This window comes from Aulostomus chinensis, chromosome 19 (assembly GCF_037954235.1).
Source record: "Aulostomus chinensis isolate RoL2024-O1b breed Wild chromosome 19, RoL_Achi_v1.0, whole genome shotgun sequence".
NCBI lineage: Eukaryota > Metazoa > Chordata > Actinopteri > Syngnathiformes > Aulostomidae > Aulostomus > Aulostomus chinensis.
In genome coordinates this window covers 14511879-14538731 of record NC_141338.1, presented here as the reverse complement: position 1 = coordinate 14538731, position 26853 = coordinate 14511879, and the positions used below count along the sequence as shown (strand labels likewise).

Sequence of the window (26853 nt, the reverse complement as noted above, 5' to 3'; positions counted from 1 at the left end):
CCATATTGAACCTCTTGCTATATATAATGTGAACAAAGCTGTGAAACAAATGCCCTGTAAATGCATGGTGTCACTCGTCGCCCTATCAGTAAACCTCTCTCATTCTTTTTCAAAATATTTCTCTCAGTTTCCTTTTCACCCTTCATGTCTCTTCACTCAGTCTCCCATATATTATTCCAAGCCCTTTACCTCTCGTCACTGTCTATTTGTTCTCCCCTCCATCTCCATTTTTCTCCCCCCCCCCCCTCGTACTTCCTGTCCCAACCTCCTCCGCTCCCACACCCAGACAGAGAGGGGTCGACTGAGGCCGCGGTCTGGTCTGCCTGTGGAGCTTCATGCCTGCAATAACCTAAGCAGATCTGATGTATATCAGAGAGGGCCATGCCATCCGGAAATCAAATTTCCGACATTTTCTGGATGTTCATTCCAGATAGAAATTCTCAAATGAGTTATACTCTGTTCCTGGTAGGGAATGATCATACTTCAATACCAGCGTAATTTAAGTTTAGTCAAGTTATTACCCAGGAAACAAATAAAGCCACAGCCTTGCTCAGAAGCTGTTATTTTAAAAAAAAAGACTTCATCTGTGTTGGAAGGAGACTATTTCCATACAATTACATGCACACTGACTTTTGCCCTGATGAATTTGAACAAGCCAATGCTCAGGATGCATTTGTATTTAAAGATGTCAACATGGAGAATTTCTATAAAGCTTGCATCTCATAGCCTACACTCCAAAACTATTGAGGGCAACATACTGTCAGAGAGATATCATATCCACCTCCATAAGAAAAAAATAAACGCTAACTTCCTCATGAACTGGTAGGGGAGGCTTTCAGTTAGCTAGCTGAGTTCCATTCAAATCCTCATGGCCACATGCTTTGATTGGAGACTGGAAGAATCTGTTTGCAGATGAAAGTGGATGGAAATTGATTGTGGATAAAAGCAGCAAAAATAATGCCCTATAGGGTGCCAAAGATAATGGCCCTCTTCTATGCATGGCTGTAGAGCAGAAGCTGGGGAGGTGAGTGGGGCTACAGGCTAAGCTAAAAGTATAAACTACTGTTCCTTTCCGTCCCTCTCACAAACATACACTCTCTTTCCAAAGAGACAGATGAATTAAGAGATGAGTTTCATCTGACTGAAACATGGCTCAACTGCAGTGTTCCCAATCTTGGAGCTAGCTGCCCGCTAACTGCACCAAGCAGACACTGGCAACGGATGCTGGGAGATGGCAAATGCACAAAACTGCAATCTTAGAAGACACTCCGGCCCAAGCATCAGCTATATATCATAGTCCATTTGGTTTGAATTTGCATTCCTCAAAAATGAGGGAAAAAAATAAATGTTTTTGCTTCAGAAGGAAATGTGCTAAAAATATGACTATTCAAAAAAATAAAAAAAAAATAGGGCCCTCCTGGATTAAACACACGTTTCCTTAACTAGATTAAATCCTTCAGCACCCAGCAGTTGCATACCCACACTCATACTAACAAATGTCTCCACACGCACGAGCCCCCCACACATAAGCCGATGTCAATATGATATAATTAGTCATTGTGACAAGGCGGCGTAGGCAGTGTGATTGCAAGTGTGCTCTGTGTTGTAGTAAATGGCTACAAGCTGTAAAACTGTGAGGATTAACATTGGAACAGTAAGAAACAGAAATATTTAGCCACATGGAGGGATTCACTTGATGTATCACTGTCAGTAGTATAACACGCCCTCTTCACTGGAACAACTCTGGCATGTCATTGCAGGGTAAAGACAGGTAATTAATAACATAAGTTAATGGCCCTGTTCCATTTAGGTGTCCATACCGGCTCGCAGGAGTAGCTGGGATGTTCTAAACACAGCAGGAATCATTATTTTTATCAATATCGCCTGTGTTTACTCTGCAATGACGTGCCAAAATGGCTGCTTCTTTCTTTTTAAAATCAAAAGTCAGATCAGAAGAAAGTAAAGATAATTCGATAAGATAATAAAATGGCAAAAAAAAATAATTAAAGACTAAATCTAGGAAACTGCAATAAGGCAATGAAGATGGAAATTACAAAGAGCTTATAACAGTATTATTAATTTTGCATATACAGATGTATTGTCAGGAAAATGACCTACTGACAACTGCATAGATATCTGTGGTCTCTAGAGTTAAAATTGAAGGTTCTCAGATGATGGATCCTCATGCCTCTAGTGCCACCTCCAGGCCAGAGTTCCCAGTTCAGCCTATCACAGATTCCAGTCAAGAAACCTTACTTAATGATTTAACTGATCTCCAGACTTTTCCTCGTACCATTCATCAGACACCAGGCAGACAGGGACAGTAGTAGTTGTCATGATATATGCATACAAATGGAGCAAGCAGGCGTGATGGGCTGCTGGAACAGGAAGACGTGTATTGACAATCATGACAGCAATAGTGAAAGGTCAGGCACACGTCTCACTTTATTTTACTCCTCAGTGTAACTAATAGAAATATAAATGCAACTACCACTAAGTACAGGAAAGAACCCTGCGATATATATGCCCCTGTGAGGATTTAATGTTCACTTTTTTATTGAATCTCTTTAAAACAGATGTTTTATTAGGGTTGATATAATACCTGAATATAATTAGCTCTAAGGTAAAGCAAAGAATCTCTCTAAAGACCTCATTGGATCACACTTGTGTGACAATGTAAAAGCAACGAGTAATACACAAATACTGGGCCTCATTTAAGAAATGCTCTCATGCACAAATTAGTTCTCCCACTTTTTTTTAACCCTCAATTTAGCCTTACAGACAGGGAGAGAACTGATAGCTTTTGGAATCTTAAAACTTCCATACTTTAGCATATAAGGAAGCTTTGTGTGTAACAACACTTCATGAATCGGACCTGTTCTCCCTATATTTTCCCCCATTCTCCAATCTGACGCCCGGCCGTTGCACAGTGACTGATATGAAAACCTACCAGCTGAAGCTATATCCTCCTAATTAAAACCACAAACATCAGCTGTGTTTATGTAAGTAATAAAGCAAACGTGGCATCAATCAAGACTGTGTTCAATTAGTGTCATGGTTGGGGACTTGAATTAAGGAGCAGTGCCGGTCCCTCCAGCAGCTGCGGGAAGGTCCAGTCCTCCAATAAACCATTCTTATTTGTATCTCTGACTCCTAGATGTCTGTTATATATATAGCCACTAACACCTCACGTCTGAACAGCAGTTTACTGATGTAGCTGATGGTTGTAGCAGTGGAGCTGGCTGATTAATTCAACAGAGTGAATTTCCGCAGCTCGCTGCACAGGCGTGAGGGGGAGAGAGGGAGACATTGAGCAGAGGAAAAGAGAGAGAGAGAGAAAGCGGAAGAGTAAAGGAGAAAATGATGGAGGAAGGGTGTTAAGGAGGAGGGTCTTCGGGGGTGGGGAGAGAGTGCGAGGAAAGGGAGAGTGTGTGGAGGGGGCGGAGGAAAGAGGGAAAGAAGGAGAGAGAGAGAGAGATACACACAGGCCCCGGCGCTGGTACTGATGCTGCTGCTGCAGCCGTTTGACAATTCCCCACCCAGAGAGGAGGGAAGAAGGGAGGAGAACAGAGGAAGGAGGAAGAAGCAGTGAGCGGCAGCACCTCAGTCAAGATGCGCCCGTGTTAGCCAACACACACGGTAAATATCCATCCTTTTCTCCTCATTCTATGTCTTCTTTTCTTGCTGTGTTTCTCTGTTTCTGCATCATTGCTTCAAGTGTGTGTTTGATGGAGCTCTGTGGAGTCCTATATATAGTGCACCGGGGTTAGCCTAGCCATGCAGCTGGGGAAAACCTGCCTGTGCAGCTGCTGGAGGAGAAGAGACAGACAGCCACAGAAAGACAGAAATTCAGAGGATTTAACATTGTGTGTGTGTGTGTGTGTGTGTGTGTGTGTGTGTGTGTGTGTGTGTGTGTGTGTGTGTGTGTGTTGTGGCTTCTGTGTTTCTTGACTGAAGCAGAGCCACCTGTTTGGGGATGTGTGTGTATGTGTGTGTGTGTGTGTGTGTGTGTGTGTGTGTGTGTGTGTGTGTGTGTGTGTGTGAGTGAGAGTGTGTGAGAGTGTGAGAGAGAGAGAGAGAAGGGCTGGGGGTGGGGTTACGGTGTGGGGAGGTTTAATGTGGCAAGGAAAGGTTAGTATGTGCATGAGAGAGTAGTAGGACGCTTCTGCCTTTTGACCAAATGATGGTCATTTTCATTTATGCGTGCAGAGATCATTTGTAAAATAGCATATGGACACATGTTCACATGAGGGCTTAGACACACCGGGGGAAAGACAAACATGTGGTGCTTTGTCAAACAAATTGATTTAGTGTGTGCTTTGACATTATGTGGCTCTGGTAACTTGAGCTTTTCCTGGTTCCTGCCTGCTGAGGGGTTGCCAGGTGTTGATGAATATTAACCCACTGGTGCCTGACAGGCTCTTCATCGTGTGTTTTCCATCATGTGGGAAAATCTCTCGAAAATGTGTATCTGTGTATAGCATTGGGCATTATGTTCACACTCACAGTGGCCACTTTATTAGGCACGCTTGTAGTAAAGCTGATGCAGTGTCGTACATCACTGGTAATAGGCCCTATCTTTAGGATTTGCTGTTGTCGACTTGCTGTGAATTGTTTGTGTTATGCTGAAAGCTATTATATTCCTACGTAATATCAGAAAGTAAATATTCACCTCAAACATCTACAACACAATTTCCCTTGTTTGCACAAGCTAAACCCAACATTACTTGATCAGTAAGAAGCCATCCTCCATTGCTGAAGCCATGTTCTTTACTGCTTTTGCCTTATTTTAAATTAAAATTTGGCCTCTTGTCAGGCAGATGTTTTTCATAGTTGTACACCAGGTATTTTGAACCAAAAGCCTGTAAAACCTCAGGAGAGCTGAGAATTTTGTATCAGTGAATGTATTTGTTTTTGTTGTTTTTTAAAGTTTCGGTGCTGTGAAAGCAAGTAAAAGTTTGTGGGTGGCAGGGCTTCTCTGTTAAACATTTTAGGCCTTGACATGTCTTCAAATGTCATCAACTTTAATTCCAACATGGAACAAACACAATGCAGCCTGGTCATGTCATGAAACCACATGGTTACATCGTCTTCCTCCCAAATTAAGAAAACAAAAATGACAATAAGAACTCAAAAAGCAAATGCAGAGGAACAACATAATAAAAAGTTCTTGAAATAATAACAACAATGGCAAATAAACCCAGGGTATACACTGAAAGAAACAATTAACACAATGAATCAAGAAAGGTACAAAGCTAAAAAACTGTTGGGTTTTTTTACACAGGGTTTTTTACGGAATATGTGTACACCACCCAATTTGAGGGGACTGGTTTGTTGAGATCATTTTTTATTTCTTCCTTTTACATAAATATTTTACTTTCCCTCACTTATTATACTATCTATCTATACTACCATTATACTTATATTAATTATCTCTGTTTTACTTTTCCTGGTTTCACATATAAATTCCTTAATTTTTTTCCAGTTGGAAAATAAATGGACGTAACCAGACCGACAGTTCAGAACCAATAGAGAGAAGTGACGTGCTACTGAGGCAGAAACAGGTTTGAACCAGAGTTAATTTTCTTCCCGTCTGTAAAATGCAATTTTACAGTCAGAATGTTTGGAAGATATGTGGTGAAAAATGGGCCAATATTTACCTCAGTGACTCTGGGGCAAAGGAATTGGGCACAATCCATACTAGCAGGCCTCTCTTGAGAATGAGACCCCGTGATTTCTTTATAAATAAAAGTTAAATTAAAAATATATATAAAAAAAAAAAAATCCAGTTGTCTCATTAGACTGAGAAGACTCAGAACTGGCGGCTCGTCTATGAAAAGGGCGGGGCTGTGTTGATACCTGCCTGACCCCCATCGGTGGGCTTTTCTAGTTTCTGAATCATTTCTGTTGTTGCTTTGTGATAAGTGGACAAATATGGTGTTCTCTCATTCAGAAAAGCTACTTTAAAAGGATTTTTTTAAACTTTCTGCAAAGTTTTACATCACCATTTTTTTAACCTTATTTCCAAACTCTCCTACTCATTGCTCTGCCCCTGTACCCCCCCGGGGAGCATCATGGACAGCCACGTGCTTGTGTTATTGTCTGCTGTACCTTTTCACCTAATGATGAGGAGCTTGACCAGGGGGATGTAGTGAGTGGGAGGCTCATGCTGTTCCACAGCAGACTGTGTCTGTGTGGCTGCCCTATACTATAGACCCCTTTATCTAGTGCCTATGGTTTGAGGGGGCGGGGCCACGATGTTGTCACAGAATATTAAAACTATCTAAAATACAGATATTTATCTCTTCTGATACTTTCACAAGGTGACCTAAGAGAAAAAAAATACTATAATACCAGCAAATGTTAAGCAAACTGTGGGTATGTTGCAAATAGGAAATGTGTACTAGCTGTGTCTGCATCTTCTCCTTTGGAACAAATGTAATAGGTTCTTGTACACAGGCCTGCCAGAAGGTTGTGGTACAGGCAGCATTGCACATGGCTGCAACAGTTGAAGAAAATCAGCAGGAAAAAAATGACAAATCTTGGGGATTTTCCTTCTTTTTCTTCAGTTGTAATTCTTAAGTACCAGTCAGTTTAGGCCATTTTTGCCGTATGTCCTGGGGAGAAAGACAGAGTTTGGGAATATGATGACCATAAGATGATCATGGTGATGTGATGTGAATTTAAGATTTTCCACATCTGAGCTGATTTGAGAAAGCTGTTTTCCTCTCAGTGTTTTTGCACATTTCACCTTTTATTTGGTGGGAAAATCACAAAAACTACCTCGTGAGTTTAAAACCCTTTTCCCATTTCTCCATTTGTATCAAGCCTTCCTTATGCATCACTTCAAACTCAGCATCAAAATACGCTAATGGAAGCCTGACCGCACAAAAGTTACCTTGCTTTATAGCTAGATGATCTTAGAAATGTGAACTAATAACAGCTCTTGTCAACAAAAATATGATAATGCTAGCCCTTTGTTTGCATTGTGAATAAATGGGCCACTTCTTGCATATAGGACCTTTAACTTTGTCATAAAAGTCAGTGATTCATATATAACTTGTCCTGCAGACACCTTGGCATGATGAACATTCTGATTTGTTATGGAAAAGAAAACAAATGAAAAACCTCACCAGCATTTATCCTCTTTTGAATGTTTTCATGGTCATGAAATTTAAGCGTTTGGGCGTGACAAATGGGGATACTTGAACTTGTTCCTCTTGGCAAAAGCAAAAGCGATTGCTGCACTGCTTACTGGATGTGGGTGAGTTATATGTTTCATACGTGTGTTAGAGTAACAGTTCAGATGCCTGTGCTGTGCATATGCCTGAATACGCGGCTGTGTGGGTGGGTGAGAGGCCAAACGAGAAACATGGCAGAGAAACGAGAAAGAATGGCTGCACACACGGCTCCTGACGCTGATGTCTCCGTTTGCAGTATTTTTGCTTTGTATGAGCAGTGTCACTTTGTCATTTTACAAAGTCTCTCTTAATACTGCTGCTCCTCTACCAGTCCTCCCTGTTTCTTCTTCATCTCCACGCTGGTTGACTGTGCCAGCAGTTGGATGCCAGAAGGAGGCAAGATAGATAGATAGAGGAAATGAAACTTGTGTTTCCAGTCTCATGGCTGATTTCTTTGCTTCCCTCTTGAGATCATCAGCGAGTCTGGCAGCCAAAAGACGGACCCCTTGACAAATCAAAATGTTCCTGAGGATGCAATAATCCCTGAGCAGACTCATAGGGGTGTGGTGCCACATACATGAATTTATATGTGTGTACACAAATTGATACTGGTGGAGCTGAGTGAGCACGTTTGCTTCAGATTACACGCCATCATGCACACTACTCGCTGTAGTATTAACAGTCTGTACATCCATGCATGCTCACTCTCACTATGCATCTCTGCTGCACATCCATGTGCTCCACGTGAATATCCGATACACCAACTTTTCATTCATCTGCAGGGTATGAAGGCAAATAAGTAAGACGGCTTTTGTTTGCACTATTCGGCCTCACATTCAGGCAACTCGAAGGCATCGGACATGTTGAATGTGATAGTTCATTGCTACTTTTTTTTTTTAGCATCCCGACACTCCATACCTGAAAGAGCACAGTTTCTATAGCAACACTATCATCCCCTCGCCTCAACCCTACCTCACGCATGTATGTGTGCAACATGTGGAGCTACCAAGTGTGAGCGAATGCCTGAATATGAGCGAGAGCTGTATTGATTGCCAGCATACACGCCGTAAGTGTCGATGTCATTTAGCCGGCGGGGGGAGCAGAGAGAGAAACAATAAAGGAACATTTCCTCCTCACATTTCCTGGCAGCGTTTCAAGATACACAGAAGTTATATTAAAGGAAAGACGGAGCACTGCGGAGGGGGAGAGCAACGGGAGGAGAGGGTGGGGCAAAGATGGAAAGTGAAAGACGAGGAGTGTCGGCTGTGATTGAGGTCTAAATACAAACACGGTTTAATAAAAAACTAACATCAGCTCTGCTTAATAAGTCCCGTCATTCAGGTGATGTACTTGCCTCTTCAAATTATTTTCCATCTCATGAATTAGAGGGGTTTAGAGGCACTCATTACCCGAGCCATTTCACATCCGAGCACCAATGAGTTTGCTCTGGTAAATATTAGATAATATGTAATGTTTTATATAGGACAAATGCATTTTTTACATATTGAGTAGAGAGCAGATGGCTTTCTTCTTCATCTGCCATCTCATCATCTTACTGAGTATCAATTATGAGCAGGCGTCTGTTGGACGATGTCCCTAAAAGCCTCTATGACCCTGAAGTTATACGATCTTGTTTATAGTCTTGGCATAACATAGCAGCTCAAAGTGTCCTCCCACAAACTTGTCTTGGCCTATTTGGTTTTGTATCGCTACATAATCTCACCATGGCTCTGCCGAGCTAGATGAAGCCTTCAGCACAGAAACATGCTGATAGAAGGCCTGTTAATTCCACATCACTAATTGCCTCCCACTGTTGGCTGTAATTTCTAGGTTGTCTTCTCCTCTTTCTTTTCTCCTTTTTGTCCTTCTCTCGGCTCCTTTCTCTCGTTATCACACTTTTCCCTCGTAGTCTGTTCCTCTTGATTACGTTCTATTACCTGTCTTGTACTTCCGTCTTCTGTCCATCAGCCCTTTCATTATTCTTCCTTTTCGTTCCCCGGTGTTTTCTGTCTGGGAGGGCTTGAATGATTAAACATAGACTGGACTGAGCACCGAGGGCAATGATGGAAGGAGGGGAGGGGAGGGGAGGGGTACATAGTGTCAGACAGACCAGCCTGTTTCTCAGACAGATGACATGACAGGACTTGTTCTCCTGTAACTGTCACCTATTGCTCTGTGCCACTGAGTCTTGCTCACTTGAGTCATTTGCAGCTGTGCTGCAGTGTTACTGAAAGGTTTCTATCACTGAGTTTCAAGCATAAAGGGGATGCAGGATATATAAACGGATGTGTTGTTGTGCGCAGTGAAACTACATCTGGGAGAAGCTTTTTCTGTACCCAAACAGAAAACTAGGCTATTCTCTCTGAGTAGCAATTTTTCTTTTTTCAATTCGGGGGTCATGTGAGGAGAAAAGTACATGAGAAATTAAACTCATTTCATGCAAAGGCTAAATATATTCTCTAGTGTAATGTCAGTGTTTGTCTGTCCACGAGAGAACCACTCAGCAGCTTGTGTTCAGTCAGTCGTCCTCCATTGAGATGTCTGGCTAAACCAGTTATCATTCCGCTGTAATAGAGTTTGTATTTCTGTGAACCAGTAGAGACAGAGGGCAGCATTGCATCATACTCCGAAAACCACACCCACAGGAGGGGAAAACAATCAGCGCAACGATATGCAACCAAGAGCTGAAATGCTGAATGCCACAAAATAACGCTCTAAAGCTTAGATTTCACTATGTCATCAGATCATTATGGTTAGTAGCTCTTAAGCTAAATAAAGTGGGTTAATATAGCAATTTTGCATCTTAATAACAACAGGCTTCAGAATGTCAGTGTATTGAGTGTCAGACTGCCACAGTATCACAGTAATGTCCTGCCAGTGCTTCCCATCAACATATGTATCCACCAGTTTTCTGTCAGTCTCAGGTTTTGCAGTGCAGCAGCTTTTAAAAACTTATTTCTAGGTTTTTTTGTTTTTGTTTTTTAGAGTGTTGAAAGTTCAGTCCACCACACAGCAGCTTTTAGGCATTCTCCATTTCTTAGCTAGCACACAGACTTGACTTCAAGAGATCACCATGCAATAAAAAGTCAATGGAGAGCTTAATTGTGCTCTGTCTCAATCATAATTATGGCGTTAAGCCCAGGATTCGACCACTCTGCCGTTGAGAAATAACATTTAGGGCAAACTCGTACATCTTTAAAACGATTCACCAAAAGAACCATATGGCATGAATAAATATCTATTTAGTTTTTTAAGAAAAAAATGTGAAAATTGCTTCACAATAGACACATTTTACACTCACACAGGCAGGATAGTAGCAAACATCAATAAGATTGAACTAGGGCACTAAGCGTGTGCATACCATCACCGAGCTGACCTCAGCTAAACCCAGTATTGAAAAAAATGATATATTTTTTTGCAGTACAGTATATAAATGTTCCCTCCTAAAACTGAATAGGCCTCATAGTTGTACGATCCTGCAGACACACACAGACAAACAGCACTGAAAACATTACCTCCTTGGCAGCAGAAGGTAATAACAAAACTAATATCATCAACAGGGCAACCCTGAGAAAACAGAGGCAACATAGGTGTGTGTGATGCTCAGAGATAAACAGTTTGGGGGCACATGCTCCATCTCTCTTTATAAGCTGGGCTCTGGATTCATTTTCTAGTGCCGGAACTGAAGATTAAAATGATATAAGCATTCATAAACTGCACTAGCAGACAGTGGAAAGGGCCAAACACTGGAGTATTGTGATCCCTGTGCTTTGTGTTTGTGAGGAGATGGTTTGCAGCACTTAGAAGCAACTGCTGATGAGTTTAAAATGCATGTTTGCACTATTTACTCTGACAGAATCGGCTTGTTTTGTCCTTGTATGGCCCCTATACCTGATACCCATAGAGGTGCTTTTCCACATATAGTGTAATCTGCCATAGAAACCAGTGAAGAAAGGCTCTTGTGATTCTAACACACTGTACATTTTAGCAACTGTGCAATGGGGTCAGATGTAAATTATTTAGCACTTGAGCGGTATGTTTTGCTGCAGATTGGGGTCACGTGAGTGTGCATTGGTGGGTAGTGTCTATTCATACAGAAGGAGGTTTATGGATTTATATGCAGTCTTGTGCGTGTGTGTGTGTGTGTGTGTGTGTGCGCGCACTTGTGTATTCTGAGCATGAAGGTCCATCCAAGCATTATGTGAGCATGAAGGTCCATCCAAGCACATGTAATCCCTAACCAGCTCTTGGGCTCCTCATTAACATTACACTGATCTTCCTCAGAACTTACTTCCCAGCCCTCTGGTATTGGCTGTGTGGCTCCAGGGAACAATAGGTCCTGTTCACATCAAAAGTGTTATGTCATCAATGTGACTGGAAGCTTTGCTGCCCACGTCATGGCAGCCCTGTTTCACTCCAGCCGCTTGCTCCCGCAGTATGTACACACAGCACACACAGACTTCACTGTGCACACTCCTGTGCCCTAATATTCCTTGTGGGGCATGGTATTCTCAAGGGAGGCCGATATTTTCCCTGCAGGGTCCAAATACAGTACAGCTGCAACCTCCACGCATCACATGTAGAACACAGACTAAGTTGATATGCACACATGGGTTTTCTCTCTCTGTCTCTCCCCCTCTCTGTCTCTCTGTCTCTCCCTCTCTCTGTCTGTCTGTCTGTCTCTCTCTCTCTCTCTCTCTTGCCCTGTTCAGAGCTGTCTCAGATTGAATCTAGATCCCAGATTGCAGCTCACATCTGGCATCATGGTGTGAGTTAAATGAATACATTTCTTTTAACTGTAGGAAACAGTGACGTCTGCCGCTGCTACTGCTGCTGCCGACATTAAAGGCGTCTTAACTCTGTGATTTCGGGCTGTCCCAGATGAGCAATGACAATTAGACGCCTTCAGTCCATCTTTGATCGTCTTCAATCCACGACCGTCAAAAATAGATGTCTTGAATTGTAATATGAGACACGTCTGCTGATTTTGGTGGTAAAGCAAGACAATGTGATGTGACAGTTACTCCAGCAGAGTGTAACGTGATATGTGGAATGCTCTCATCATACATTCAGAGGCAGATTGCTATCAGTCAGAAATGTTGCCACGGACACAAGCTTCAAATTCCGTGAAGTCAGAGAGATTTACCAGGAAGATGAGCTCAATGAGTTTTGTGTGAGCTCATTCAGTAGGGCCTTGAATGTTCAGTTATACGGCAGCTTTAAATAACAATGATTAAAAAAGATCTTAAAAAAAAAAACAATCACATGGTCACAATGAGATGTGCACAAGCAGAAACTGTGGAGGAGATGAAGCTGAGCCGGGATGAGTAACAGGAGAAGCGACAGAGGAGTGAGGTAAATGAGGATGTGTGTTACGTGGTGGAGACGTTAATCTCTCCTGACGGCAGTGCCGGCCTCTCCCTGCCACTCCTCTGGCTTCTCTCCTCCATAAAACTCTGGATTGTCCCCTGCTCTACAAGAGGCAGAGCCAGTAGACTTCTCACACACACACACACACACACACGCACACACACACACACACACACAACAGGATGTAGAGAAACCAGGGCATTTAAGCAAAGCACAGCTGTTTTTTTTGTTGTGGTTTTTTTCATAATCTGGGAGAGAAAGGTGTGCAAAAAAATGTCATGTCCCAAAGGCGCCACAGATTTTAATATTCAAGTCAACCCCAAATCTTTGCTGTAGCTCACTACCTTTTGGGTTCATATAAAAATGTTCTCTGCAACTTTGACCTGTTTTGAGGTCTTGTGGGCTTGAGACATGTGACTGCATCTTTCATGTTCTTATCTCATTCAGGGGTGGTGCCTCAAATTATTAGAGTTTGATACATTGTGAGGACTCAGTTTTCAATCATTAGAGAGAGAGAGAGACAGACAGGCAGACAGACAGACAGAGTTTGTGTGTGTGCGTGTGTGTGTTTATTTCATGAAATAATGGTTGCCACATGAATGATTTTTAGGGATTTGGAATCTTGGGGATTTAGATGAGAGGTCTGGAACAGAGTGGGCACACAAAAGCTTAAAGCTAATATATGCTAGTTATACAACTCATTCATGCTTGCACACACACACACACACACACACACACACACACACACACACACACACACACACACACACACACAAACACAAACACTCACTCCAAGTCACGCTTCACTATATCGGCATTACCCATCGCCATCTGCGTCCACTGCCTCCAATTCGCCTCAAATGTCTTGAGGCTGTGACAAACTTACGTGTGTGTTCACATATAAATATAAATAAGTGCACGCACATGCACGCACTGCCATCAAACCTGGATTAGCTGCTCATTTATATTTTATGGATGAGGCACCTGTAGAGGCGTATTAGTGGCATAGGTCAGAGGAAGAGCATTATTGATGAATATCAAATGATTACATCATAGAAGCAGCTTCTGTCTTCACTGATTGACAGTATTAACTTATTCCTTATGCCAAGCATTAAAAAGAGGATTTTTCCAATTAAATCATGCATCAGGACAGGATAAATCCATGGTTTTTAATGTATGGCTACTAGATGGCAAATCAGGGGTTCAGGCGTCATACCATTGAAAATGATTGAACCAAAAAAACCCAAACTGGATGCACAAGAAAGGAACGAGTGTCTGGCTCAAGATCCTAGCAGGACTACAGTCCCTCATTTCTCTGATGAGACACCCTTCAGAGGACAAACATTTGATCTTTTTTGCTCCGGTGAACACCTTCCTAATGCTACACAAAAAAATCTGCACAATGTGGCTCAATTTCAAAACCCAGCCAAGGGGATGCCAAGTGCCAGTATGTACGAGAAACTTAAATTAGCGCCAACCTTGAGTGTATCTTCTTCTGAATGCATTATCTTGATAACTGGCTGATAATCTTGACTCATCTTGTCATTTTGCATTTTGTTCCTTTTATCCAACCATTTTCTTCCAGTTTTGGCTTTTAAGAGCAATTCTCCACCCAGTGATCCCTTGGTTTCTTTCCATTTGGTTCATGAAATGTGCCGTAGGTGGGCGATCCTTCACTGTCAGTGCTAGCGACTCAACTTCTAGTCTACATTTGCACTCGACCATATTTTAGAGGGCGATATGGCCACATTTACAGATATATAACTAATTCTGAAATGCAACAAATCTCGTTACAATGACAATTAGCCCAGACATGGATGTTAGAGCCGTTAGTGCCATAACTGAGCCATAAATGTCCCAGATTAGGCCCAGAAGTGCTGTCAGGGATTGTTTAAAATGAGATGAGTGATTAGAGATTAGAGATTATTGCTTCTGTGAGAGTCTCACAGAAAAACACATTTCAGATATCTGATATGTTAACAACTCATTCAAATAGTGAATGTTTTCTTCCTCTAAATATGGCTTGGAAAAACATGCAAAAAAGATTTTGCTATCAGAATATCGTTTCTTTCTCTGGTTCTCTACATCGAATCCTCAGAATCATCTGAAATTCCTGTGTATAAGACTACATACTGTAGTCATCCAACACATTCATCTCCTAACTTATATTACAATACCAGCCTCATGATTGTAATACAGCACTTCCAGGTATATTGTGTTATGTGATGCAGGACTGAAGAGTATTTTTATGCCGCTGTATCAGTGCCTATCTCCAGTACCTGGAGCCTCTCCCAGCTGACATTGGGTGAGAGGTGGGGTTCACCCTGGATGGGTCCCCAGTCCATTGCAGGGCCATCAGGAGGAATTAGGGGTTCAGGATCTGTCTCAAGGGTACTTGGACATGGTCACTGGGGAAGTGAGGATTGAACCAGCAACTCTTCGGTTGCTAGATGGCCACACTACCTCTGAGCATGCATGCCAGTCCTTTTTTTTTAATAAAATAATTTAATGAAGAAACCTTTTTAAATGGCCGTTTCATAATGTCGCAAAAAGGTTGCCCTGTAAACTGTTTGAATTTAAGCTATAAGCCCAGGCATTTTTATGTCCAGTTGTCCAGCGCAGTCAGTGGTTCAGTGGAGCTGTCCATGGTCCTGACTGCTCCAGACGTTAGACAGGACCTGACGTTGAAATGGTTATTAGTGGTGGGACACACAAGCTGTGGCTCCAACTCCATTTGCTCCCACTACACCCACCCAAGTGCAGTACAAACACACACACACACACGCACACACACACACGCACACACACACACACACACACGCACGCACGCACGCACGCACGCACGCACGCACGCACACACACACACACACACACTCTTTTTGGGTACTAAGATAGACTTGCAACCATTTCCTGGAGACTTACCCTAACTGCAACTCTATGACCCTAACTTTAACCACAGACGCACCCACACATGCTCACAAATACAAAAACGTACCCCACAAAATAGCACACAATGGCGTTGTTTTTTTTTATTATACTGCAGTATTTCACCATGGTTTTAATAGTACGATTCAGTTGGGTATAGAGTGCCCTTTGTTCAGTTTTTAACAGTCTGACTGTAAAAAAAAATTTACATCGGAGAAAAGAGGGATCATGATGCTTTATTTCTGGGTAAACAGTGTGTCCACAAAAATAAATCAGCCTCATATGATCTCACTAAAATGTCACACCCAATATTATCAATCACTAAGAAGAGATACACAAGAAACGTGGTGCATCCTCATGTGTCTGTGTCACCTCACCAGTGTTCCCACTGTCTTCTCAATCATTCCTAAGTGGAACAAAGTATTTCCACTGTGACATCTGATTAATGACACTCCTCCTGGGGTTCAGAGGTGAGCGCCAGCAATTCACGAGCATCTCATTCAGAGCGAGCAGCACACATCGAAGAAATATCTGCATGATTTCACACTCCATCTGTTCTTCATTACAACTGCAGCAGCTGCTTATTCTTAATCAAATATTGTATTCCAGACTGTTACATTTACACGAGGAGGCAAAATGTGTATTTCCAAATTAAGCTAATCTGAGATCCTATTTGCAACAGGCCACTTTTAAATGTGACAATTAATTCCCATTCGTCACAGTTTTACTCTCAAGTTCCACAATTGAAGCGAATTAATGTTTTCTTACATCACTATAAAATCCAGCTTGTCAAGATTTAATTCTTTGCTGCCAACTACGCCTACGATTCAGCAAACCTACATGTGCTCTGTAATGAAGAGAGGGAATTATTATACCATTCTGCTCATTCATATTTAACCCAAGATCAGTAGCCTATGACTTCATGTAGATTCATACAAATTATGGAAATCATTTTTGAGCAGTTGCAATGTAATTCTGCATCATTAGGTCAAATTAACCTAGTTGGAAGTTCTAGATATATAAATAAATAAGTTTAGATGACAGAAAACATGACACAGCTTTTTACAGAGTCTGTGACGCATGATAACCAGAAGCCCTGCCTAAATCTGATATGTCGTAATTCCATTATTTGTGGTACAACGGCGCAGCCCCCAGTGATTGCATTAAGAAATCTGGGTTACACAAATATGGTTTCATCATGGCCTGATCACAGTTTCCTTTCTTTAACAAGTTATGAAGGTTTTTGCAAATCAAGTGTTGCTCCCCGTTTTAAGAACAGAATTTAAAGTGATACTTACAGCAAAAAGTGCTGTGTCCCTCTGGAGTACTCACAGTTAGGCGTTTTGATCGCAGACATTTCCCCCTGCAGTACTTCATGGTATCAGAAAACACTAGCTATATATTGTTATCTTGGAGTTAACAGAGATTGACGACTAACAACAGCAAAACCGTCCAAAATATCTGCTTATGAACGCAGTATAATCCAAGGCGTCTTCGTCCACGAACAAGTGTGAACTCGATGTGCTGTTCAAGCTCATTTATGCGCACTCCTGCAAAAACAGAAGCACCCCACTTTGTGTGGTTTTAACTCAAGTAAATTTGTGTGTGTGTGTGCAGTCCTGAGCATAAAGAACGCATAGAATCCAACAAAGATAAATGCCATAATGAATGAGCATTGACAGCTGCATCGCAGCGTGTACCAGGACCTGCAGAAACAAACACAAACATTGATAGCGTAGCAAATTCTTCAAAACAGTTGAAATGATAGAGTTAAATTTATGACGATCATTGCGCAATAAGAATAAATTTGCAGTGTATTGCAATCGAAATCTGGATTTTTGGATGAGCCTATTGAAACCGTGATAAAATAAATTGCTTCATGACAAAATAAATTTATGTTAAAAGATATTTTAATTGGAAGAATTTTATTTAGAAATCCAACAACTGAGATGTTTGGCCTGTTTGTGATTTAAGCAATAAAAAAAAGCATCTGTCATATATATATGAGTGTGAACAGCCAGCAGCCCTACAATGGCTACACTATGTGGAACAAAGTGTTTAAGAATGTTGTAGGCCGCGCATTAGGAGGGACCCACATCCTCTTTTACACACTCATCTGCAGATGGATTCCATGATGGAGGAGTTCATCTCTCCAACAGGAACGCATATAGGAACGTCTGCTATTTTAAACATCAGGTCACTGTGTCATTTTCAACTCCCATGATTCACTGTGATACTGTGGTCGATATGTTGTATAGGGGTAGGACAGTAACAGTTCAGTTATACGTTACAATTCCAGCGCCAACAATACAAAAAAAATTTAACACAATTTCTTTTGGATATTCTCTCAAAAATGAAGGGCTGCAATGGTCAACTGATTAGTTAGTGGACTTACAGGACTGAATTCACCAACTTTTTGGATTCATCATTGCAGTCTTTTTTCAAGCAGCAAAACAAAACGAAAAAAAAAAAAAATCAAACATTTTCTGGCTCCAGACTTAAATATCAACATTTAGAACCCATCACATTGGGCTCTGGGGAAAGTATGTAACACATTTTTGTGTGTTTTCTTTTTTTGTTGTTTAGACAGTATGACTAATCGTGAAAATATACGGCATAATTTATGATAGAAGTAATTGTAGTAAAAGTTGCAGACTTATGAAATTGGCATTCATATGGATGGAAACTCGACTGTTTCTCGAGGAATGAATCAGGTCAACTGAATACAGTTATATATGTATGTGCTAGGCTGCTCAGTCACTTGGATGAGGGGCGAAACGCCTTCCAGACACATAACTTTCCAGTTGACCTGATACATTCCTTGAGATACCTATGACCTGGACCAAAGAGAATATGCACAGACAAACCCGACTGTTGTGACTAAAGTCCATGTAGTTGTGGGACATCACCGCCAAAGAAATAATCAACACAGTGATGAGGTTAGATAATTGCTGGACCTAAATTTTTGGGAAACCCTATGATTGTCAGGTTATTGATTTGTTCATTAAGAAAAACAATTTTGCACACATGTCGCACATATGGATCTGCAGTTGACTTTTTATGAACTCAGCGAGAGGCTGGCTGCGCTGAACGCAGCAGATTTAGGGCCAGAAGCTAAATTAGTGGGTTGGTGCTGGAGCAATCATCACTGTGGTGATGGAAGGGAAAGTCTCTGTGTGTGTGTGTGTGTGTGTGTGTGTGTGTGTGTGTGTGTGTGTGTGTGTGTGTGTGTGTGTGAGAGAGAGAGACAGAGACAGAGACAGAGACAGAGACAGAGATGGAGAGAAAAGACAGAAGAGGAAAGAAGAAGGAAGTTGTCAAAATGAATTAGTCATTTGCAGTTTTGAGGTCTCCCCCCCCCCCCCCCGGCCAGTCCACTCTCTCTCTCTCTGCACTCACATATGGATCTCAAATTTCACAACCACGCACACAGACTCACACATATAGGTACGCACGCACATGCCACACTACATCTCAAACCAGAGTCCACACAGATGTCCTTGGAGGACTTTTAATTCCCTGGTAAAGTGTTTATTTCCCTTAAGAACAGATGTAATTATCATACCCGTTTCATCTCGAAACCAGATTTTTCTGTTTATTTGTGCATATTGACGCTTTAAACAGGCATAGAAATGTATGTGTGTGTGTGTGTCTCCTTTGCTTTGCAGTACGGCGTTGTGTTTACAAGTTGCAATGAAGTGTTAATCAGAGTTGTGAATGTGTGATTCAATGAAGAAGAAGAGGCAGAAGAAGAGGCAGAGGTCCATAAAAGAATCATTCTGCTCGCTCCGTCTCCTCATCTTTGTCTGCTAACTTTCATCCATATAACTTCATCTTTACACCATCCTGCGACTGTCCACCTCAAGGCCATGTCCTGGGGTGTGAGCACGAGGACCATTGCAGCTGGCACCTCATGATGTGTCATATCTCCCTAATTAAATGCAGGGGAACAAGACCATTTGTGTCTGCTACTGAGGAGCGAGGTGTGGTTCGGCGCGCTGCACTCAAGTCTGCAGCGATGTGATGTGGAGACGACATTACACAATAAAGAGCAGCGAGTGAACCCGCACAGCACTCTATGTGTCTTCCTGTCCTTGTCGCTTCTTTCTCTGTGTCTCGGTTTGTTTGCGTCCTCCACTGACAGCCATGGCTGAGATGGATGAACCTGGCTGGCCCCTCACTCCCTCTCCTTCTCTCTTGGGTTCATTGAGTTCAGGAATTTGCGCTCTGACTTTCTTGGTGCAGAAGCTGGGAAACGTAGTTTATATTCTTGTTTATATTTCCTGCATATACTGTCGGGAAGAGGTTAGAAATTTACAGACATTATTCACTCAAACCTCATAGAATTTTCCGGAATCCGTAATTCTGTTTAATATATGGATAATGCCCCCTGGTGTTCACACAAAGAGATGTATTTTTCAGTGTTCAAACAGTCATGAAACCCTGGAAAGTCCTGGAAATTTGGGTTGCAAATGCCTGAATATTCAAGCATATTTAGGCTAGTTGAGTCCCCTTCTGGTCGATATTGAATGTTTTGTATCAAACTACATAGCTTGTCATTAGTTTTAGTTAAATGTACTTACTTGGTTAACTTTCCAAGAATTTCACGCTCTCATAGTTTTCCTGACAGGTGTGGAAAGTTCATGGAAGAATGTTTGTTAATTTCGCTTTATGAATCCATCTAACTGGCCTTGGATGAGAGGTTTATTTTGTCTGATTTTCACCACGTACTCATACCTACAGAGATAGATGCTGAGACAGCAATAGCCTGTTCCCTACTGTCTCTCTGAATCCATGGCAAAATGTACTTTTCAGAACTTGAGGTAAGACTTTGAAAAAGTACAAGTACTGATTTAACTTCTTTACTCACAGAATAAAAGGAAAAAAAACTCCAGTTTTTTTAAAAAATGTGTTAAAAGTAGTTAAGTAAAAAGTAGCCTTCTGATTTCTAAAGGCTTTTTTTTGTGCAAAGCTAACCTTCCATCATACTACCATGAGAGGCCCTTTTCACAGCAAATATACATGTAATTACAGGGTAAATGAAGGTGTAATTAAGGTTCCATTCAGGTTGGCCAGGGTCCTGGTGCTGTGCTGTTGGTGCACTGGAATGGTTGTGACACACTAGAAGCTCATTTTTAAAATGAAAATGTCACAGACAGAATTGTTTGCTAGTTAGATTATTTATCAGTAGCACAGAAATCTAAATTTCCTTGTAGTTTTCATGTCAACTTTTTCGTATTTGGAGGCTCCTCCTGCTGCAGAATTGTATTCGTTTAAAGGTCAATAAACCAAAAGGGATGAGAGAATCAGAGGTGGGAGCCAGTTTCCCCAGCATGAAGTGGTATTATGTGTCAGGATATGAGCGGTCACGGTGGAGCTCTGATAGGAGGAGAGCTTTGCCCTAGTTTGAGTCCTGCGTAATTATGTAATGCTTGAGTACCTGCAGCACCAGCGGCATGACGACTTCTGAATATGAATCTTGGCAGCGGAGAGTGCAGACAGAAACTACCTCTAACTTAATTTCATCTCCGTCACCGTCTGTATCCCATCCTTTCTACTCCTCAGCTGTTTATTTTAAATTTTTCTCACTCAAAGACTTACACATTTCCCAATCCTCCTCCCATGTTCTCCATCCCTCCTCCCCTTCCTTTTTATCATGCCACATACCAAACGGTGAGTGACAGTGTGCAGCTGTGGGTTTTATCATCAAGACAGCATCTTGGAGAAAAGCTTAGCCACACGCGCAAGCGCACACACACACACACACATGCATTCGCATTCAAACGGAGGGGATTGGCACTAACCTGAGTCTTTCATCTGTCGCTTATATAATAGTTTAAAGATAAGGTTACACTGTGTGGCTAGCAAACATGATGCAGGCATTAAAGGCTTTGTGACAAGGAAGATGCGTTGTCTTACCTTGAGAGGCGGTTGGTTTTGCAAGATTATGACATCTCAAGATCTCGAGAAAGACCGCGTTGTCAGACTTTAAGTTCTGTGTTTGTTTTCGAACCACAGTGGGTGGGACAACAGGTCTTTAGTTGTCCAAAAATGTCATGAGTGAAACTCAATGGTTTACGTAGTTACGAACCAGATAGTTCATAATTTAGAAAAGGAGACCCAGACCTGGCCAGAGCTAAGAAATGCTAGCCCCTAAGTGACACAGACCTTATTTCAAAATTGCTTGCTATTGTTAATTTTAATAAGATGCTTATTAATATTTTTTTTTTAATGTTTTTTCAGGGTTGCCAATCCCCTCAGTGTTTAGCATAGACGTTGCTGTAGCGTGAGTGACTTTAGAATTGGAAAGAATTTCTTCTTCTGGGGAGTAGCAAAGAACAGCTCTGAAGGCTTTTCTCTGGCAACCTTTTTTTTCTTCTCGTTGATCTGATTGGTTGAAGTTGATAGACAATAATAAACGGATTGTTTTCCATTCATCTGTCAAATATCAACCCTTTTTTAAACAGTTTCCATAGGTGACTTCTTATTTTCAGGTGGCTCTGTGAGACAAGCCATCAGTCATAATACGTCACAGCACAGTTTCTAAACCAACTGAAGTATTTTTTTTCTGTTTGTGTCCTTTAGAAAGCAAAGCTCCATGCCGCTTTGCAGGAGAAAAATCGCCTGAACCTTGAACTGGTCAGCCATCACCTGAAGGCATCAAAGTATGACCAGGTGGGCCCTGTGCAGTGTACAAAGATGTATGACAGGAGCACACACACGTTCACTGGTCAACTGGATGGAAATGAGTGTTAAAAGCTACTCTGCTCTGAGATGAGTGCTTAACTTCACATGCATCATCTCTTGTAATTGCGATCTATGAAACATCTCTACAGATCAAAACAGCTGCAGTTCTTATCATCATATGTTATACTGTATGCTGTCACATGTTGCTCCTTCACATACGTGTGGTATTACTTCATGTCATGTCTGGTGTTGTTAGAGTTTAATCTCCAATGTGATGTCAAAGGTTCATCTGGTACATGCATGCTGTTGCTCAGTCTCTAGTATACACACATGCATGCATGAACACACACTCACGCACACACACACACACACACACACACACACACACACACACACACACACTGGCCCAGACAAAGAGTGTAACCGTCTGTGATGGGCTGCGATTAGTTACTCTGGCACTAATAGTGACTTTCACAGAGGGGTCAGATTTGACACGTGTCCAGGGACTCAGCTTGGAGTACAAAAAGATGCCATCTGTGCGAGGTGGGCACTCAGATGAGAAGAAAGCAGGGCCCCATTCCCGCCAGACATACAGTATGAATGAGCATGTAAGGGGCAATCACAGCAAATACACAGGCAGAATGTATTGGACTGTGTACAGAGACAGACAGAGAGAGAGAGGATGAGGTATGAAGAGAGAAGTGGCAGAAGCTGGAAGAGAGAATGAAAATAGAGCGATAACAATACATTGTTTTGTCAGAGCTCAACTCATAGCTGTAAATTTAAGATGAACATGTGTTATAAATCTTTCCAAAACACTCCTTTATTATTGTGGAAGTAGTACATTTAAGGGACATTATACTTTTTAAATAGTCCCCCTGAAAAAATAATTATTCTTATGCAGCTGGTCCCCTGTGATCGAGTTCAAATTGGACTTGGGAGCATCTGAGTCCAGCTACAGAAATTCCTCTGTATGAATCAACTCATTTTCTTTGCGGCCATCGAGTTTTTTGCAGGTTGAGTACGCAATGTTATCTTTTGTAAGCTCATGTGTTTTGCTAATTAACGGGATGATTGGTGCACGGCTGAGGGACGGTTCCGCTCGATCCTGTGAGGCCACCTTTACAGGAACCGGCTTAGCTTAAGGCCTCTGACTGATGAAGAAACCAGATGCATAACGCTCATGTCAGCAGCTCTGTCTCATCTAGGCTAAATGGAAATGTGCTGATGAATTTCTCCTTTGACTGTGAACTCTCAATCAGCCCCCCAGCCAAAAATGAACGCTGCCTATATTCCTAAATGTAAAAAGTAGGTCTTCTGCAAGGACGGAAGTGAAATTAAAGCTCATTTTGCTGAGTTTTTTTTTTTTCCTCCTCTGCAGCAGCATGTGTGCTAATTTATTCATGGTCTTTTATGTCCATGTCTTTATTCTCATATAGGTGCGGTCAGACTATGCCCAGCTGAAACAGACCTTTGCTGTCGTGAGCCAGGAGAGAGACGTGGCCCTGCAGCAGAGGAGACATCTTCAAGGCAGAGTGGAGAACCTGGAAGAGGTTCTTAAGGTGGGTTTTCCTCCCATGAACCCCCAAACATTCCTGTCACATCAGGATTCCTTTCATGTTAGATGGCATTTCTTCACTTTTTCCCTCCATAAAAAGATTTGATGCTCTTGACAACTTAAATTCCCTGTCCTGCTTTCAAGTGTTGTGGAGGGTTTACTGGTTTGGCAAAGTGGAACCAGCTTACCAGTGTTGTGGTAGACCTTGTTGCAGGTTCCACAATGCTTAGCAGAGACGCTATCAAGTCTTTTCACGCAAGTCTCGAGTCAAGTCTCCAGTTTTTGGTATCAAGTCCAAGTCAACCCTTAAGTCCCTCACCTCCAACCCAACTTCCTCAAATGCAGTGTGTCTATGCTTCCACTTATGTCGTTCTCTCAGTTTAATCTTGGCCAGGCATGGCAGGAGGTAACATCATTCAGCTCGTCAGATAGTTCCTTTAATTTAATACCAAGTCTCAAGTCTCGTGTTTGTGCCACTTCGGGGCACCTCCAGTCCTCAACGATCCCTAGTTTTAACAACAAAACTCTTGGACTAGCATTTTTTTAGATACCCCCACAAAATAAATCTCTCCTCTCTACCAGCAATTTTCTCATACAAGAGATGCGATTGTCCCCTTTGTTGCTCATTATATTGGAATGCATGTATCGGAAGCTAAATTGATCTCAGAAATGGATTGAGTAAATGGAAGATCCTTTCTTCTTCTTGACTTGTGCTTTTTCAGTGGAGGCAACCACAAATTCAAACAAACTTTGTGAATGTTTGTGACTCAGCTCTTCATATATGTGATCAGACAAAATATTTGCAGTTGAAACATTTCCCATCTCCCACGTGTTTGTTTTCTAAGAGGACTTTTGGAAGGAAAGTGAGGTGGAGCGCGAGGTGAAGTGTCACTGGTTTCATGGAGAGGCTTTTTCACAGAGTTGCAGTCAGCCAATATTCATCAGAAGCAGACTCACTGCGCCGTGAGAGCCACTCTCATTACAAATTCCAGCCTCCCTGCATCTTCTATTGATTGCCTGTTTGTCAGGTTATTTGAGACGGCCGTCTACCAAAAAACAGACTTGCTCCAAAATATAGCAAAGAAAGCCTTGTCGCTTTTTCATTTTGCATTGATTATGAAGACAAATTTTGAGATGTTTTGAGTGGAGCAAGCACAACACTAATGAAAGAAAAAAAATCCCAAACTGTTGATTTCTTTTCAAAAGGCTCTCTAGCCACAGACAGTGAGATGCAACTGGGACAGTTAGGGTTTTATACAATAATGCAACAAAAGGTTTATTGTCACATATTGTATGGGTGGATCGAGACATCAGTCAGCATGATTTCATCTTATCCTTGGTGTTTCTGTCACACCAGGAAGTAAACAGAGCAATCGAGACGATTGGAAAACAGCTCTTAAACACAACAAACTGTTGCAGCTGTTACTGAAGAGCCATCTAACCAGGCGGCTCCATTTTTGTCAAGTGTTTCTCTCTCAACTGTCTACTGGTCATTCCAACCGACTGACTCCATGTCAGTCAAACACTGGCTCGCCCCTTCAGTTGCTGAAACAAAAGAGGACTGTTTCCAAAAAAAAAACATTATTGTTTAGGGGAGCAAATGTGAAAAGTGTAAATACTGTCAGAAGGCTAGACTAGTTGCATCTCCACGTCCTAGTTAGCACTGAGAGCACTAAACACCACCTAAGAAAAAAAACACCACTTATATCTATATCCTGCTAATGACCTAGAACACTCTTTAGGATCCAGGATCTGCGAATTTGGTCCAGAACCCCTCCAAAAGTAGTCAGTCATTCCTTAACTTTACAAAGGAATTTCATCAAAATTCATCCATTACTTTTTTGAGATATCCTGTGCACACACTTTAGGGGTGCATTCCGGGTCCAAGGTAATGTAACGAGTTGAATGGGTTCTTCCTCGGCCCGTGCTGCACAACTCCAGCGTGTTAATCTGATCACCAGCTCCCAAGCAAGTCTTTGGTTGGTGCCTACCATTGAAGTTGTTATGTCACCACCCACAACTTAAGAAGTTAAAATGGGGACCTGCACGGAAAAACATGCATTGATGTCAATTTCAAGTCATGGACTTTGTGACTAAAACATGACTCGTGTCTCCTGCTATGCACACATTTGAGCTTTAAGTAGTCCTTATAGAATAGCGCACACCACAAACAGCCCCCTTTCCTCTCTCTCTGCTTGCCTTGATGGTTTAGTGATAGAAAAGCTCGGCAGTACTCTCAAGGCGAGGACTGTTGCTAAAAAAAGCATCGGAAGCTGAATCGGTGAACAAAACACCTGGCCCTGCCCAGGACTGTTTTTGAACGAGCCCTCCCTGAATATCCAAGGGTTAAAAAGAATAGAGTTTTCTCTCAGGCTCTAGTGACAGCCCTTCAGCCAGCCCAGTCCTCTGCAGCTTAGAGCTTCTCCATGATTATGCAAAGCAGTGGCTGCTTGCTCAGGACACCTCAAAGCCACTACGGGAGGTAAAGAGGCTTTTCTTTTCTTTTTTTTTTTTCCAAGGCAGAGAGAACACAGAGAGAAAAATGATGAATGTCAGAAGCTTTCTAAGCTGTCTTTTCTTCTTAAGCTGGCAGAAACATCTTATGGCCTTAACTCTTTTTCTGCTAGATGTGGCAGCTGGTCTAGAGTCTGTGGTTAGATACTGTATAGTCATGACTCGGCTAATTTGGGTAAGGCTAGATTTGGGCTCAGCGTGGATGACCAAGCGTTACATTTGTATCTGAGTCAGTTTGGAGCATAGAGTAGGCTGGATCTGTGATTTATTACTCATGTGTAGCCACTTATTCTGCATTACACCAAAATGATGTGACTTAAAAAAAAAAAAAGGTCTGAGCATTTGTTAAAGCAATACTTCATCCAAAAAGTGCATCTTGCCTTTCAAGTCCTCCCAAATAGTTGTCTCAGCTGCACCATAGAGTACAATGGACTTCTTCTTTACCCAGCGCTAAAGAATGCTAAGAAAACCACTTTGATTGAGCTAAAAACAAACCAACTATAATAGGGTTTGTTAAATGGCGTATAAGAGTTTGTTGGGTTTTGATTACTAAGCATTACTGAGGCTTGATAAAGAAGCTCTTGATTATACTGGATGATGTGCTTGAGAGCCAGGAAA

At 41.8% G+C, this 26853-nt stretch overlaps 1 protein-coding gene across 15 annotated transcripts in view; it reads left to right on the top strand.

Annotated features, from left to right (window-relative positions):
• LOC147244178 (RIMS-binding protein 2-like) overlaps nucleotides 1–26853 on the top strand; it is a 70243-nt gene that overhangs the window by 14675 nt on the left and 28715 nt on the right. For 12 of the 15 annotated variants that reach the window (XM_086188555.1, XM_086188559.1, XM_086188566.1 and 9 more), the window contains 2 exons: nucleotides 22062–22151; nucleotides 23603–23725. In XM_086188555.1, the coding sequence (XP_086044681.1) occupies nucleotides 22062–22151; nucleotides 23603–23725 (213 nt within the window). Of the gene's footprint in view, nucleotides 1–3522; nucleotides 3640–22061; nucleotides 22152–23602; nucleotides 23726–26853 lie in introns of those variants that run through there. The other 3 variants (XM_086188564.1, XM_086188565.1, XM_086188562.1) reach the window with 3 other exon arrangements.